The 17,758-nt window shown below is 41.7% G+C and overlaps 2 protein-coding genes across 3 annotated transcripts; one reads left to right on the top strand and one right to left on the bottom strand.

Moving 5' to 3' along the window:
• Nucleotides 1–7,344: 7,344 nt before the first annotated feature.
• Nucleotides 7,345–10,389, bottom strand: sec61b (SEC61 translocon subunit beta). The gene is made up of 4 exons (XM_031753980.2): nt 10,251–10,389; nt 9,696–9,793; nt 8,742–8,846; nt 7,345–7,885 (listed from the first exon to the last, which is right to left on the bottom strand). The coding sequence occupies exons 1-4, from the start codon at nt 10,251–10,253 to the stop codon at nt 7,798–7,800; spliced, it is 294 nt and encodes a 97-aa protein (XP_031609840.1). The 5' UTR covers nt 10,254–10,389; the 3' UTR covers nt 7,345–7,797.
• On the top strand, nt 10,334–15,329 carry alg2 (ALG2 alpha-1,3/1,6-mannosyltransferase). 2 transcript variants are annotated; one of them, XM_031753979.2, is made up of 5 exons: nt 10,334–10,417; nt 11,483–11,654; nt 11,746–11,883; nt 12,485–12,652; nt 13,597–15,329. In XM_031753979.2, the coding sequence occupies exons 2-5, from the start codon at nt 11,484–11,486 to the stop codon at nt 14,335–14,337; spliced, it is 1,218 nt and encodes a 405-aa protein (XP_031609839.1). In that variant the 5' UTR covers nt 10,334–10,417; nt 11,483; the 3' UTR covers nt 14,338–15,329. The 2 variants fall into 2 exon arrangements, with proteins under 2 accessions (XP_031609839.1, XP_031609838.1); XM_031753978.2 differs by lacking the exon at nt 10,334–10,417 and adding an exon at nt 10,614–10,783.
• Nucleotides 15,330–17,758: the final 2,429 nt, after the last annotated feature.

Below are 17,758 nucleotides of genomic sequence, written 5' to 3'. Positions count from 1 at the left end.
TACTGTACAGTCCCCCCTGCTTCTCCTCCCCTCCCTCTGCCTCACCTCTCCCCTGCTCTGGAGCGCTGCACAAGGAGTGGAAAATACAGTCACCTAAAAATACACCGCACATAAACAACACAGTTACAAAACACATGGCTACACACACCCTTTCACACACGGCCCAAGTGTCTTTAATATTATAAAGCACACGGCTGACATCTGAGACACTCAGCGCGACGGTTTCACCCCCAGTCACCCCACCCTCCTCCCTAAATTAGTCCAGCCTTGGTCACCGTGTCCCTTAGAGTCCAGTCTGATCCACTCCACTGCTGGGTGTTAAGTGAATGAGGTGAGATGGGGGGTGGGGGGAGTACATGTTTATGACATCACAGCCGAGTTGGCTCTCCGTGCTTGTGGCAATCACGAGGGGCATCATCCGGCCTGACGTGTCCTGCTGATGGGCGGGGATGTGTGTGAAAAGGTCACTGAGACCAAAATTCCTCTGTGTCGGGATACCCTGTCGTAACCCCCCCCCCCCCCCCATTCTGCACATGCCTACTACAGCAATCATAAACAAGCAAAACAATAGGACAATAATAAAATGGCAATTTGGACGGTTACAGCATGCTGAGCAGTGGTGTCTTATTAATCACTGTCTGCCTGTGGTTCATGTTTTTGTCTGTATGGCAGCTGATCCCTCGCCCTGCACTTGCTGCCTTCTTATCAGAAAGCAGCGCTCGGTTTCCTGCTGCTCCTTTAAAGTTTTATTCAGCTCTGATCTCGATATGTGTAGTTGAGCCTCCACATTGTTCCATCCTGTTAAATCGCAACAGACCTGTTAAATTTCTTTTGGTTTTCTCCCACCATCGACTGTCTCCACTTGTTTCCATCTTCCTGTAGTTATTCATATCTCTCTTCAGCACCCTGTGCTCCTTCATCTCTCTTTGTTTCACAGCTTCTTTTTGCTCTACTTCTATTTCTTTTAACTCCAGGTATATTTGTCTTCTTTCCCTTGTGCTTTTAACTCAACGGTTGGAGTTTTATCATTGAAGATCTCAATTTCCTTTTTCTATTTGACTTGTCTTTCTATTTTTAGACAAGTTCTTGTCTCGTATTTCATATTTCTCTTTTTGATAACATTTTCTTTCTTTTACACAGATTTGCCCTCTCTGTCCTGGATCATATATATTTGATACATCACAATTCCTTATCATGCCACTTTTAATGGCCAGCATGCAACAGGACATTTGCTCTGAATAGATCTTTGTGGGTAAATCTTGTTCTTGCAATTTTGCTTTTAGTGAACAGAAGTAAAGTTTCTTTTAACGCACATATACTTTTGTCTCATATTATCTGAGCTGAACAGCAAATTGAGCAGACTGTTGCTTTTAATATTAAGACATAGCTATTTCTAGATTGAGTGGGAAAGAAGTGCTTTAGAAGCAGATTCGTGACTAATATCGAACAGCATCTGTTTGGATGGCTTAGAGTAGTTTTTGATTGTGAGTGGTGCACAGCAACATTCTGGGTGTACGTATACCATCTCTTCATTTTGATAATTTGATCTTCAGCAGCCTTTCTATAAAAACTGTAGATAAACCACAGATTCAAGGTTTATTTAATGTTGCAGAATGCAGTGAGATTTCTTAATCCTCTATGCAAATCATCAAAAACTATCACATTAATTAGAACCAAATAAAATAACTTCTGACTTTGAATAGTTATATATACATATTGTTTTTATCCCTACACATAAAGCACTGGTTAAGTAAGTTTTAATCAAATCTGATATGAGTTATTATGTCTTTCACATTTCATGCATTGAGCACGAGGTGAGTGTGTGTCACATGGAGGGTTAGAGAGAGAGATGAGGTACTGATAGATGCAGACTCAGTATTGGCTCTCACCCTGACGCTCTTATTTCTCTGAAGGTAGATCTAAGTCTAGAAGGATCAAGGCGGGTCCAGCTGGCCCACATAAACACATTCACAAATTCTCGGTTTCTCAGCTTTAACCCCACCACCCCCACCTACCCGACCCTTATACAGCATGCATGACATCAGCCCTGAGCCATGGACGGTAGAATATAGAGTCAGATTATTTTACAGCGAACAAGTTTTCACCTCTCAGCAGATCAGACTGTGCTACTGATCGCTGGCCATTAACAGACTGTTTCACCAATTGGCTGCTACGCTAATCACTGGTCTTATGGTCACAGCAGCTGCACACATTTGCTCTGAGTACAAATGCTTTATTTTGGAAGAATTTCCAGGCACTGGTGTAAAGATTCAGGTCTACAAAGTATGTTTTAAAGTGGAAAATAACAAGAAAAAGTGTCATAAAAGAAGCGTACATAATGGTAAAGAGCACAAGTGAAATTAAGAATGAAGAAAAAGATGTTGAACTGTCACAAACTCTAAAGGTCACAAGTTATAGTATGTATAAATAGTTAATATTATGATGCAATCTCATTCATAAAAATGCAAGATTATTCAGAAACAGCATGGAAAGTCAGTAAAAGATACAAATAAAAATAATAATGATGATACAGGGCAAAATGGGGTATCACCTTTACTTAAAACACTACACCTAAAAGTGAGCTTGCCCACTGGCTTGTGAGCAGTTTTGAGACATTTGCCATTACCTGTCGCAGGTGTCCCAGTATAACCTCTCGCAGTCCTCAGATTTTTGGGACATCCTTCGGGATTCACTTGGTCAAAAAGTCTGGATCGATTCTATCCGCCCGTCCAGCCATTGCACGCTTTATCAACCATGTGATCTGCTCAAAAAGTACGCACATACACACACACGCTCATACCTGACATACACAGCTGGTCAAAAGTTTCCGAACACCCCCAGTTTTATTGAAATTTCAACAGTTAAAGTGGAGTGAATGACCCGAAGTGGTACAAGAGGTTATAAACAGAGTTTAGATCACCAAAAGCTAAAGAATAATGCAGATTTCTGAGTTATATGAAAAAACAGTGGACAGAAATTAAACTTTGGAAGCTAATACATGTGTCCCGACCTTTATTGATTTCTTCAGACTGTCTGTCAAAGCACTGTTAGAATAGACTGTAACTTACATCCTCCAAAGCATTTTAAGTGATACTGCTCTGTAGGCATGAGTACACTCACCAGCCACTTTATTAGATACAACTGTTCAACCCCTTGTGAATGCAAAAATCGAATCAGCCAATCACATGGCAGAAAAACTAAACATTTAGGCATGTAAACATAGCCGAGACAACCTGCGTAAGTTCAAACAGTATTTCAGAAACTGCTCATCTTCTGGGTCTACTTTCTTGCACAGCCATCTCTGAATAATCCGAAAAAGAGAAACAACAGTAACTCAAATAACCACTAATTACAACAATGCTATGAAGAAGATCATCTCTTAATGCACAACACATTGAATCTTGAAGTGTCAGCTACAAACAGGATTCACACAAGCTCACCAAAATGGGACGATAGAAAATTTTAAAAATGATGCAAGCTCAAATGAGTCTTGATTTTTGCTGAGAAATGCGTTTGGTCAGAATTTTGTGTAAACAACATTAAAGCGTGGATCCATCCTGCCTTGTATCAACGGTTCGAGCTGCTGGTGGGGTGATGGTGTCGGGGCCCCTTAGTATCAAATGAATATCACTTAATCTTCACAGACAACCTGAATATTATTGCTGACCATGTCCATCCTTTTATAGTCGCTGCTTCGTGCAGGACAAGCTGCCCTGTCACAAAGCTCAAGTCATCTCAAACTGGTTTCTTGAGCATGAAAATGAGTTTGAAACAACCAAAAAAACACCTATCACTTCAATATGGATCAAAATCTCGGAGGAATGTTTCCAGCACCTTGTTGAATCTGTGCCATGAAGGATTCAGGCAGTTCTGAAGACAAAGGCAGGCCAACCCGGTATTGGCGGTGCATACATAATGTGAGTGGATATTGCTAAAATTAACAAAGGAAGACAGGCAGCGTTAGAACCACTGAAAGTTAAGCATTTTCCTTTAGAATCAAATACAAAGAAAGCCCAGTGACTACAATCGAAAAGGAGTTGGAGGAAACTCCGACAGAAGGCTTTCCAGTCAGTCCGAAACCACAACAGAATTAGAAGACAAGTTTCAAGAGACAGTCGATCACGTGATAGGTGGCTGTTAGGACGACAGCTTCAAGCTCAGCAATTTTCAAAGCAAGCAAATCTTGGTTTCACTCTTTTTTTCACCTGTGAACAAAAGACTTTGTGCTGCAAGTTTTGCAATTTTTGTGTCCATGAAAAAAGGTGTTAAAAAAACGAGCAAAATAAGAAAAATATGGTTGCCCGGGCTCCGAATAGTGCATTAATGGAGACTGGAAAGAAGTCTTCTAGACAGCAAATGGCTAACCCAAAGGCCTAACACAGTATTTCTCAATGACACAACCTAATTAGGCAGGTGTTCATTCTACGGCAAGACGAAGACCCAAAACAGAAGCAAGAACTCCACTCCATGGAGCTAACTCAGCGTGGACTGGACTGAAGGCTGAAAGCAAAGTAAACGTCAAGTAGAAGAACTTGTGAGCTGTTGTGTCTGAAAAGGGCGGTTTCTTACATTTTTGTTAAACAAAGCAATTCTGTGATGTTTTAATTTTAATTGCCCTGACTATATAATTACCCTGCATGGTTTTCAATAAAATCTGGAAAAAAATGTAAATGTGCTGAAAGTTTCACTTTCATTTAAAGAATATTTTTTTAGTCTTTTAGAGAAAGGACAAATTTCAATCACAAGCCTTCGGCTGCACCTGAGAACCCCAAATCTGTGTTTGCCTGCGTGGTGGGACACCTCTGGGCACGAGCATGTGTGCGACGGACGAGCGGGAGAGTGACACGGGCTCAGAGACTGTTTCTTTCACATCCATGCCAAAGCCCCGAGCTGCATGTGTCATGTAGAACAGAAAACACATGTGACCTATTTACAGGTTTCCTCAAGTGTGCGTATCTACATGTGCTCACCTCTCTCACCTCTCTCAGTGTAAGGGACCATCCCCTGTGAACGTATGTGTGTGGGTTTGTTTCTTTTTTTTTCTCACAGGAAATGGGTTTCTGGTGAAAAAGAGACAGGGAGGAAGCACTCTTAAGAAAGCTTCTTTTCGTTTCTTTCCTTCTCCTCTTTCCACAAGACAGACCACGTTTCACGTGTGCATGTTCAGGAAATAAAGGCTTTGACTGTAAGTTAACAAGCATGCAGATGCACGTAATTACAACTTTGATGTAGTGGAAATGAATGCGAACCCATACATCTTGTATCAGATAATCTGATATGCAGAGGGAATACATAGGCTACAGTTTAATAAATGTCCCTTCAGGACTCTTTTGGGGTAATTTGAGACCTGTGATGCACTTGGATGCTCCTGCGCCTTTTTTTAATGGTGCTTCTTTGACTTATAATACAGATTCAGTTTCATTTGTCAGCATACAAACTAGCCCTTACATACAAAGGTTACAGATCTATGTAAACCATGCAGTGACCTTTCTAGCAGTAGCAATGAGCGGATTAAAGCTACCTCCTTCTCCTCCCTGAGTGAAATGCTGAGCTGCCGTGTTTGGATGGTGTCAGGAGGAGTTTGAAACTACAGGTCACAGCGCTCACACACACTGCTGCTCGGGCCCGTTTGACTCCTGAACCCTGAGGGACAGCTTTACCATGGCTCCTCCATATTTAATTATTATGTTGAATTATTCTGGCTCACTGCCGTGTTGTGCCACCGTGAATTGGGCCGTGGAGTCTGTGAGTGTATTTCAGTGTGGGCGTGTGTGTTTGTGTGTGTGTGTAGGACAGGGAGAGTGATGTGGCAATAGTGCCTGAGTTTGCCACGAGAACTGGAAGCCTTATGGAAAGCAAAGCCATAGCAACAGAATGAATTAATAAAAAGGACACGAATGCTAGGTTTAACACACACACACACACACACACACACAGACAAGGCCATGCCAGCTGGTGGTTACATATTCAACGCAGATAAACCTCCTGATGCACGTAGGACCAAAACTTCTTCTACAGCACAAAAACATCCAGCCTGCAGCTGTCAGTAACGGTCACTACTCACAGCATCAGTGAAACCAGAGAAAATACATTATTTTAAATGATCCACATGGTTTAAACTGATGTCTCCAACCTTGTCTCCAGAAGCTATTTATCTCATCTAATTCTTTGAATATAAATCTACTCAATATGATAAAGTATAGCTGTAGCTGTAGAAGAACATACAGAAATATATATCATAAAAAATGTTTAGCCCCGGCTAAATAAATCACTACTCAGGCGTAACATGTGTTCATGCTTGTCCCTGAGAGAGAACAGCTTTATGAGTTCATACCTGCTGAGCCAGTGGCGCTCAGAAAGTAGTCTGCAGCGCCCCCTTCAGGAGAAGAAAATAACACACCTGGGCAAAACTCACAGGAAGCGCAATTAGGATAGATTTTGGATCTAGCGATCATGTAGATGTACATGTTCATATTAGTGGTTTGGTCAACATTAAAAGTTATTGCAAGCTGTGTTTTTTGTAATTACATTTTCTCTGGTTTTTATATGAGTTTTATTCACAAACAAATGCCACTAAATGTAAAGAGACATTCAGGCAGAAAGGAGGAGTGCTAACATATTTAATTTCTGAAATGATTTCAAAGGTTTGCCTTGTGGCATTTCTGACACTGTTTACACGGTGACTGCCTGTATTTATAGATTTTATAGTCTGCAGGAGGACACCTTTAATGCCACCAGTACAAATAAAACCAAAAACAACCTTATGGCAGTCGGGTGTTAGGACGGGGGTAAGATCCAAACTTAAAAAGCCAACTTTCATCCACTCAAACTTAATTTTAAAGCAGTTGCTATATGTAAAGCATGCATACGTAATTAAAACTAAGTAAAGGATGAGCTTAAATGTAATTTTAAGCAAAAAGAACATGAAATAGGATTATTGAATTACAGCCAAAGCCTCAGTCGGATAAATTGCAAGTAGCTGGAATTTGTTTAAGTGTTTGGTGGACTGCCAATCACAGTGAAACTTAACACTTAACATTTCAATTTCTGTTTTAATATCCTTGTTTTTATCCATCTAAAAGCACCATCAAGGCTTTAATTTTAGTCGAAACAAACACTAGTAAATGCCTTTTGTGAAAACGCACGGCTTTCAGTAATCTGGTAATGGATACAGAAGGTTAAAAGGGAGAAAACTTCACTTGTCACTAACAACGTGGCGCAGAATATTTGTCCCCTCATTCAGTGTACAAAAAGCCTCGTTCAACTTCAAATGACTTGAAAAACAAAAGATTATTATTCTTTTTTAGTAAAACAAAGTAAGGTTAAATTTAAAAAACACACACATTAATTTTTACTTTTTTAATTGTACAATAATACAATCACATTTTGTACAAATGCTGTTAACAAAAAAAAAATTAAATTGCAATTCAGGCTACGGGGAGAAATGTTGGTGGGGGGCCTGAAAACAACAATGTCCTTGGGCACTGCACTTAATTCATGCAGCATTGGAGTGAACACATGCTGCTCCTGCTGCTTAAAAGAGACAGCGACACCGCTTCTCCCCATTCACCCCATCATGTGTGACACATGCACACAGTGACGGGAAGGAGCAACAAGGTGGTCACCAGAGTCAGACGCAGATGAAGATCGTGTACAGAAAAATCCAATTTGTGTGTTTGTAGTGACAGCAGAAAAAAGGACATTGGGGGGAAGATGGTGGTTCATTTGTTGTTTGGTCCAGGTCCAAAGAGTTAAGAAACTGAGGCGCAGGGTCAAAGGTCATCAGGCCAGGGTTGCTTAAGAGCGGGTGTACTTCCCCCAGATGTGAAGCATGAAGACTGACGCGATGAAAAGCAGGCTCATCACCAGCACGGGCACCGGGCCGCTGTCACACAACAATGAGACGATGATTAAAACCCAGATTAACACACACACACACACACACACACACACACACACACACACACACACACACACACACACACACACACACACACACACACACACACACACACACACACACACACACACACACACACACACACACGTTGCTGTAACCCTAACCAGAGTGCAAGTCTTAGTGGAGAGGCTGATTTTATTGATGAGTTTTAGAAACAAGGAAGGGGCTCTCATCTCTGAAGGAGGCTCTGAGTGGGGGGTGGAGGAGCGCATCGCTAAGTAGAAGCATTGCCATGCCAACCCTCTCCTCCGCGGCCCTCCCTTTCCTCCCCCCTCTGTCAGAAGGCTGTAATTGAGTTGACCTTTCAGAGTGGATCCTTTAATGAAGCTTTGAGGCCGGCGTCTAACACGGGAACAAACATGCACTCGATATACAGCACTGTATACGGCGAGCGTGCCCTCCTTCGACTGCTGGAGAGACGCACTCAATAACCACCACAGCACCATTGATCAACCAATGACTGGCTATGGCCAGGAGGCAGGACGCCTCCTCTGCTGTTGGAGGAGGGTGGGCGTTGAGGATGGAGCAGAATATAAGTTTGAGAGTTTTCTAAATGTGTACTTTCCTCACATAATTATGTGTGTATATACACTCACACTCTTAATAGGCTGAATACATCATCTGCTTTACCGCCGAGTCACGTCTGGCCAATTTCCCACCATTAAACATGGCGAGTGTCGGAAATCCTGAGGATTAGTTTTGGAGTTGCGAGTGTACGAAAGTCAAAATGTCAAATGCTGGATTTGTTTGCGGCTATAAAACTTTTATAAACTATACTTACACTTTGAGTCCCGGTGAGTCTTCAGTGTAGAAGCGCCACATGCCGCCTGTGCCGGCAGATCCCGTGGTCCTGCCACCGCTGCGTGTACCACTGCTGGTAGCTTTCCTGTGCAACACAGATGCAAAAAGATCTTTTATTCTACCAACAATCAGCAATTTCTTTAAAAAAAAAAGTCATCATCTTACAGCACTTGGCCAGAATGGAAAAGAAACCAGATTTAAAAAAAACAAGCACAACACAATTTCTGTCAATCATACTGTTGGCAAAGTTTATCAGACTTTAACTTTATTCAACTGTATAAACCAACTGAAAAACCTTCTTTGAGGCTGCCATTTATAAACCACCAGAAGAGGGGAAAAAAAAATCAACAACAACAGTGCGATCTATTATACACTACGGCTTATTATGAATTTAATTTCAACTACAGCAGCTGTTGATGAAAGAGCACACTGAGTCATTGCTCCTTCATTCTTTGGATGAGATTAAACAGAGGTTAATGAGGTAATGAAGATGGTGGTAGTAATGGGTAATAATGAGACTGAGAGGAAGCAGTGAGCCTCTGATTACACACTGATTAAGCCAACAGCATAACATCTATCTGCTCTAATCTATGGGAAGGAGCACGCACGTGCACACACATACACAAATCCTCAACACCTATTCACAGGATGACGACATTAATAGATGGGTCACTGCTGAGTGAGTGAGTGAGTGAGTGTCTGTGTGTGTGTGTGTGGGGGGGGGGGGTAATTGCAAGCTTTGTAAGGTGTTTGTGCAGCACAGTTATCTTTCTTACAAAAGATATTCTATCACTGGATGGTGGAAGAAAATCTGGTGTTAAACTGGGTATAGAGACAGTGAAGGCTGCATTATCTATCGATTCCTCAGGACACCCTCTGTGCCCTTTTGTCATCAGCTTAAAATGCTGATGACATAAAGTGTGTGTATGCATACCTCTGTCTGACTGTGGAGCCTGCTGCACGGGGAGCCACTGTCTTGCTGGGGGATCTGCTAGAGGCTCCAACATTGGTGGCACTTGCTGCTGGTCCAGGCTAGAAAATAAACAGTACGTTTAAAATATATTTCAGTGTTAACAGCGCATTCAATCACAAATCCTCATATCTGTTACACTTTCACACCTAAAACTAACCTACAGCACTCTGCCATGTGATTGAATAAATGCTTCGTGTATAAATAACTTATATTTGGCTTTAAGTGTATATTATCAGATTACAAAGACCCTGGCTGGGTACTTATACAGTTACTATCAAGCATCAAGCACCAATTCTCCTCCTAAAGCAGTCACATATATTTAACATTTACTTAATTCAGTACTACAATAACCTGAAACTGTGTCTTGAGACCCTTTAATTCGTAGTTAAAAGAGCCACGTCTACAGTTGATGAGCTAACGTTAGCACACTAGCTAACAGCTGAGTCCTGAATGAATGCGGTGGACACGGCTAACGTGACAAGTAGTAGCCGTTCCAGTCAGATCTGAGGAGCTTACCATTTTGTCTTATTTGTCCAGATGCTAGCTAAAACGCTGAGGAGCTCTTCAAGCTGATGTCCACGTCGGAGGAGCGGCACACAGTCAGTGTGTGAAAAACTTGAGAAGAGAGCCCACAAAGCTGACGCTCTTCTAAAAAGGACACGACTGCAAAACACAAGACCAAAGTAGGCGACCAGATAGAAGCCTGAGTAACTGACCGCATTTAGCACAAAAAAACACACTCAACAAAACATCATTTCACGTGTTTATGCTTTTTTGAGTTATTAAATAATAATTACAAAAATATATTTTTCTAATGTGTTGAATTTGTTTATAAATATGTACATTAATTCAAAGGCAAATAATTGATTACCCTCGGTTCTGAAAGAGACGTGTCTGTCACGTCGGAGGAAACGCTAGCCATTGTGGCTCAAGCACGAAGCGGGGTTAGTCTAATCGTTACGTTTGATTTGAGCCAAGATGGCGTCTAAACGGTAACTTTGTCGGACGGTTGATCGCTATTACAGACAACTGAACGGGCATAATCACAGGTTTGTACACTTAGACAGGCTAGTGCGGAGAATCGAACTTAAATTATTTTCCCTAAAGATGTGGTTGTGTTTCGTTACAAATTCCGCGGTTGATGAATAACACATTATAGTAATAACTGAACAAACGTCTAAAACGGCTTATGATTGTACTAACACTCATCTAAAGCAAAAAGGGTCTCTGAATCAGGAATAACCTTTATGTTCGCGTTATTAGCTTGACTTTTTCTCTCTACTATATTGTGAACCAGCTGTTTGTCCTCAAATAGGGGACGGACGCTGTGACAGTCAGACAGGGTGGTTTCCAGAAGCTGTGGGTGTATTTCGTTGCTGTCAACAGTCCTGAAGTACCTTCAGGGATAAAAGTTATAAATTAAATGATGGTACAAAACCACAAGGACAGATTCTTCAAGTTGGCAACAATGCAGCCCTGAAATCTTTCAAAGATTAGATGCATGAATCCCGGGTACCTTTTGCTGGAGAAAACTGTTTGTTGTTTTCATCAGCATCAAGTTTTGGATTGTTTGAATGCCACAGAAAATGTATTTTTTCTTTAATCTGTCTTTAATCTGTGCCCGAGGTTAACACTGACTTCTTTTTAACTTTAAAGCTGCTGATCTAAACTTTGTACTTCTGATTTGGGAAAATTAGCTATTTGCCCTTATTCATCTCAGTTTTAACATTATTCCTTCTTGTCCATAGGATGGCACGGGTAGTTTTCCTCCATCCTGACCTTGGTATTGGGGGAGCAGAGCGGCTGGTGGTCGATGCCGCCGTTGCTCTGAAGTCTCAGGGATGTAGCGTTCAGATCTGGACGGCCCATTATGACCCAACACATTGCTTCTCTGAGACCCTCGATGCGGAGCTTCCTGTGGTGTGTTAGTGCACACTATGCTACTAAAAAAATTAGATCACTGGTAAACACAAACATTTTGTCACTGCTCCTGTTATTATTGTTCTAATAGGTGTGTGTGGGTGACTGGTTACCCACCAGTGTGTTTGGCTACCTGCATGCCCTGTGTGCCTACCTGAGGATGATCTATGTGGCCCTCTATCTGGTCTTCCTTAGCGGCGTGGAATATGACGTCATCTTCTGTGATCAGGTGAATTTATTGCACAATAAGTGCCAGAGACATTTTAAGAGAGAGGATATAAAAAAGGCTTTTTAAAACCCCGTTTGGAGGCAATATATATGACTGTCATATATTTTTTGAGTTCTTCTGAGAAAACTGTGTCTCATAACTTACTGTAACTTCTTTGTAACTTAGCTGTTTGTTCAATGAAAAACAGTGAGTGGGCACTTCCCAGTCGAGCATCTCAAGAAGAAGTAGCAGATTTATTTATTTATTTATTTTAATTTGGTACATTAGGTTTAGCATATTTATGAATCCACACATTTTACTACTAAAATGGGGTGGAAACTTTCAGGGTTTGCAGAATATATTTAAGCTCTGTCTTGATAAAACATGTGGCTTCATTATATAAGCTACAGTTGGATTTAAAAAACCTGCTGCTTCCAAGTGGGTCCAGTGGGATTTGTTTCCCAGATTTGGTGAATTTTATATTGATTGATCCTTGTGCAGTGTTTTAAACAGTACAATAACATTTAAAAACAGCCGTTTTATGAATTGCACTTCTGTAGAATGGGCACATGTCACATTTTGTTCTGTATTTTGATCTTATCTTTGTTTCCTTTGACCCCAGGTGTCGGTGTGTATCCCAGTGTTACGACTGGCTCGCAGCAGGAAGAAGGTTCTGTTCTACTGTCACTTCCCAGACCAGCTGCTGACTCAGAGGAAGTCGGCCCTGAAGAAGCTTTACCGTACTCCCATCGACTGGCTGGAGGAACGAACCACAGGCATGGCTGATATGGTACGTAACAGCACACACAGCAACATGGTCAGATTACAGGACAGGATTGGCTGTTTTATTTCATTTGTATAATAAAAATAGTAAGGAATGTTAACCAGGCAGTGAGCCAATGAAACAAGTTCAGAAAACACCAGCACACTTTTCAATCAGAGTCTGTGGGCCTACCAAAGGCTGATCCGGTGCACATCTGATTACAAATGATTAAAATAATAAAATTAATTTGTAGACTAATGGAATAAAGGGATTGACCATTTTATGTCAAAAGAGTGTTGCTAAGCCACTGGGGAAAATTAATCTCTCATTTTGAATTTGATTCTCTCTCTCACACTTCGTCACGTACATGTACAACCTTGAAAAGCATTCCTGCAGAGCACTAACTGAATAATTTTATGGCTTTCATGGGTTGTTTGGGGTGATTTTTGGAAGTCCAGAGATACTATCCTCTCACTTGCCTTATTGTTTTTTTTTCAATAACTTACTCCACCGACGTTCACAGTCAGCTGTTCCTGAAGACGCTCTGTGCCTGTGTGTAATTAGCAATTATACTAAATACTTACTGTGCCCCAGTCCAACTACAATGAGCCTATCTCTTCACGGGCCAGGAAACTGGACTTTGCAGATACAATTTGCTCGGGTACAGAACAGATTACCTAGTGTGAGAGCACACCTAGCTTTTCTGCCTAAAGAAGTTTGAGAGAAGTAAATTCTCTCTCCTCGCAGCTGCTTTAGCTCTTTAGCTATTCAGCAGTGCGAAAGGATTCGATCTCCACATGTAAGCTGGAGTCAGAGCTCAGGGCCCTGAGAGAAATATGATGACATTTTGATTGTACTTTAGACTTTATGGTGATCAAAGGTCTCATGCTGCTGTTCATGTTATAGGGAATTAAAACACCTGTGATTTATGTGAGATCATTGTGAACAAATCTCTTTATGCTTTCTTTTAGATTCTGGTAAACAGCCAGTTCACCGCAGGCATCTTCAGGGAGACTTTCCGCAGTCTGAGCGGAGTCCAGACAGATGTCCTCTATCCCTCCCTTAACACGCGTACCTTTGACGAGGCAACCACTGGAGCTCAGAGCCTGGAAGGACTGCTCCCCGAAGGAACTACCTGTCTGTTTCTCTCTCTGAACCGATACGAAAGGAAGAAGAATTTAGGCCTGGCTCTGGCAGCTTTGGCAACCTTGAGGAGCAGCCTTCCTCCTGGCCAGAGAGCAGGCATTCACCTGGTGGTGGCAGGAGGCTACGATGATCGCGTCACTGAGAATGTTCAGCACTACACTGAACTGAAAGAGCTAGCAGCACAGCTTCACTTGGAGGACTGTGTTACTTTCCTCCGCTCCCCCTCAGATTCGCTGAAGGTGACGCTGCTGCGGGGCAGCACCGCCGTCCTCTACACCCCTAGCAGAGAGCATTTTGGGATAGTTCCTGTGGAGGCCATGTACTGTTGCTGCCCCGTTATCGCTGTGAACTCTGGGGGCCCCCTGGAGAGCGTGGCAGACGGGGAGACGGGCTTCCTGTGCGAGCCCACGGCCGAGGCCTTCTCTAAGGCCATGGAGAGGCTCGTCAGGGAGCCACACCTCCGCAGGGACATGGGACAAGCTGGGAGGAGGAGGGTAGAAGATAAGTTTTCTCTTCAAGCCTTCTCAGACCAGCTGTATGGATACATTGTCAGGCTGAGCCAGTGATGTGAAGGCTGGAGGAGAGCCAGGAGAAAACTTGTGAAGAAATGATCGTCTGCTGAACAGTGAAGCTGAGTATGGATGGCTCGGCACTACAGAGAGTTGGAGCAAGGATGTATGTGTATATGTGCAAGGAGGTGGGGGAAGTATCATGAGGACTTGGAGGACTATTAATCAGCATTCCCCTGGAGGGGTTGCTGTGAGGGGGAAAAAAGGACGGAATTTCTATACCAATTAAGAAAAGACTAACGAGTTTTCCAATCCTATCTTTACAAAAATACCAACCTTGCAAGTGTGTTCTTGTGTGTAAAGTTGAGGATGTGAAGCAGCGTGGCAACCAAGAGCCTCCAAATGAGTCTACCTAAAGGATTGATTGTTAGAGTGAAATGTTTTGCACTGTGTCTGAGTGTGTGTGTGTCTGTCTGTTGTTTTCTTTTCTACAGCACTCTTTGTCTTTGTGTGTTTTGGGGATGAAGAACAAGAATGTCGTTATCACCGTGTGCCATCGGGCAGTGCACAGTCGCCGATCGATAAGCAGGATGCGTTCCACTACTTCTGCTCGGAGCTTTGTTCCCCGGCGTGTATTCAGAAGACGCCGGCCTGTCCATGACTCTTACTACTGCGTGGAGGTTATTAGTAGATGATAGAGAGTGTTTGGCTTTATTAGAGGTCTGGCTGATGGGCAGTGTGCCTGTGCCTGTGTCTGGGTCATTATCAACGAGGAGAATAGCGGGAGGTCATTGTGTCTGTGCACTGCCCTCTTCAGCCTTCCTACTGTATAGAAATGCTCTTATTGACATTCCTGAAGTCTTAATAAACAAGAGGACACATAGTTTGCTGAGTCTTATGGAGCTTGCTTTGTTGGTAAGTTTTTGGCCTTTAATAGAGTTCGCTAAGGATTTTGTGGGTGAGCATGGAGGCACAGAAGCATTCTTAAAGCCATGGATAAATCTGATTGTGCCTCAAGTTATTAAATAAAGCATTCTCAGACAAAGTAGCAGCAGAGGAGTTTTATTTTGCTCATTAGGAAAAGCAGGAAGCCACACAGAAGGGCTCAAGTTTCTGTCTCCACCCGTTGCTGCATTATCATTTCCAGATTCTGAGTCGTATCCTGGTGGGCTTGATTCTTCTTCTTAAAGGAGATTTAAAAAGAGTAGAGCATTTGATCAGTAAATCAGGTGTACAACTAAAGGTTATTTTCCACATCATTTGACCATTAAAATTCCTCGAAAATAAAATGCAGTCCACTATATTTTAGAACACAAGGTAACATCACCACATATGAAATGTATTCTCTTATCCAAAAATGGCAAAATATCAATTTTCTAGAAAATACTTCTGAACTTTAGAAATTGATATAGCCACTGTGACATCACCCTTTGATTAATGAACATCTGTTATGAAACCTTAAGCTGAGATTTTTCACCATCTTGGTGTTTTAAAACCAGATAATGATTCAGAAACCAAGAACCAACCAGCATGGAGAAAAATCAGCCAGACACCGAGAGTCCCAACTCAGAAAAAAACAGCTAAACAATGACACTATCAAGACTTTTCGATATTTCTGATGCTTGTCATCTGAACTTCACTGCAAAAATCTCTCCAAAATATGTCAGAAAAATGTAGTTTATCGCACAGATTCTGGTGCATAAACTGCAAATAAACAGTGCATTATTTTACCCCAAATCTTTGTGCACGAATGAAAGCCGCACTATGTAGCCACACATGCCGATGGGTGCAACAGGTCAGTAATGGGCGATCTCTCACTTGTTAGATGATTGTGTAAACCACTACATCATGGAGCCACTTCGTTACTTCATCTTTGAGTATAAAATAAGTCAACTAGTTGCTGCTTATCAACAACCCAAACCAACTGATTTAATGCCACTCTACTGTATCTCTCTCACCCACCTGGTTGAACACAGCGTGGCTGTATTGAACAAAAGTGGCGAAATGCTCAGTGTTGAAATTCACCAGGTCATATTTCAACTCCTGGTGCAGGAAACTCTGACAGTGACAGCTTATTGTCTCGGTGTTTGTTGTTGTTGACGACCCTGATTTGGGTTTCTTGAGGCACTTTGATCTCGGTAATGGGCTGCGTGCGAATTCTGGTCTTCTTCAAAATGCTGTCGTTGCTCGACTTTGGAATCATCATCTGGAGGAAGCTGCGGCATGCTTTCTGTGTCACATTTTCATCTTGAAGGGGAGGAAAAAACGAAGGAGTTTAAATAAACATACTGCATTTTGAGCTGACACAATAGCCAGCTCAACTGAAGCGTGTAGCAGGGAAAACATTTCTTACCTCCAACCCCAAAATGGAAAACTTGGCCTTCTCCCATATAAACACTCCAAACTCAATTAAGTCTCCCACCTCTGTTGTGGACACACTCTGATTGATCTGCAGAAACAAAGAGCAGAGCTGGTGCACAGAAATTCAATAAAACCATGAAATTTGGTTGAAAAACAAACAAAAACTTAGCTAATAACTAGGTTTTATACATCCAATCGCACTGGAAAGCATGACCAACAAACCCAAACTGTTGTAAATTTTCTGCATATATTATAAATGCTCACCTGTCTCTCTGTCTCAGTTTAGAAGAATTATAGTTCCACATTCCCATGACATCCATTGCTGCTGTGAGTTGAAGCCAACTGATGGACAAAAGGGCACCTTCCATTTTTAAGGCTCTGTAAACGGGTTGTGCAATATGTCAAACCTCTTAATTTTTTCCTGATAGACTTGACTCTAAGTAGTTCATGATAATAGGGAGCCTTACATGTTCCATATTAATTTAGTATCTTCTATACTTTTCCACGTTCGTGCAGGACACCGGGGGTCTCGGTCATATTCCATATTCAGAAATGTTTCTCTTAGTTTGATTAAGTCATGCGGTTCGCCTGCACTGATTTTTTAAAATCCCTCATCTCATATTGATTCAGACATTTTCTTCTGAGTCAATTTCAAAAGCTGAAAGGCAACAAAACCAACAGTGATACCACTTATTTTTCAGAACTTCAAATTATTTGTCCCTATAGGTCCAATTAGTGCTGGTGGCCATGATTTAATTTAAAATAGATAGCAAGATGTGGAATATCGCAGCGATGCTCCTCACGTCAATTTATGTATGTGAACCTGATACGTTTGACTTTTGCAAATAGAGTAAAATACATATTCCGATTTAATATTCAGGAATGGTTTAGCCTGAGAAATCCCTGCTTTACACGCCTGACATTTGATCTGTTGTCCACTGTTTGATCTGCTGGTGCTTGATTGGAAGTTGATAATCAGTTGGATAGATGGACAATATTTAAAAAAAAAAAAACATATTTAGTGAGTCATTTTTCAGGAAGTAATCAGTCTTTTGCTTTCTGAACTTCTAATAGATATTGGGAAACAGTAAAAAAGGGTTTCTATTAGAAATTTTAT

The sequence above is a fragment of the Oreochromis aureus genome, linkage group 11, assembly GCF_013358895.1.
Source record: "Oreochromis aureus strain Israel breed Guangdong linkage group 11, ZZ_aureus, whole genome shotgun sequence".
Classification (NCBI taxonomy): Eukaryota; Metazoa; Chordata; class Actinopteri; order Cichliformes; family Cichlidae; genus Oreochromis; species Oreochromis aureus.
This window is presented reverse-complemented; position numbering and strand designations above follow the sequence as displayed.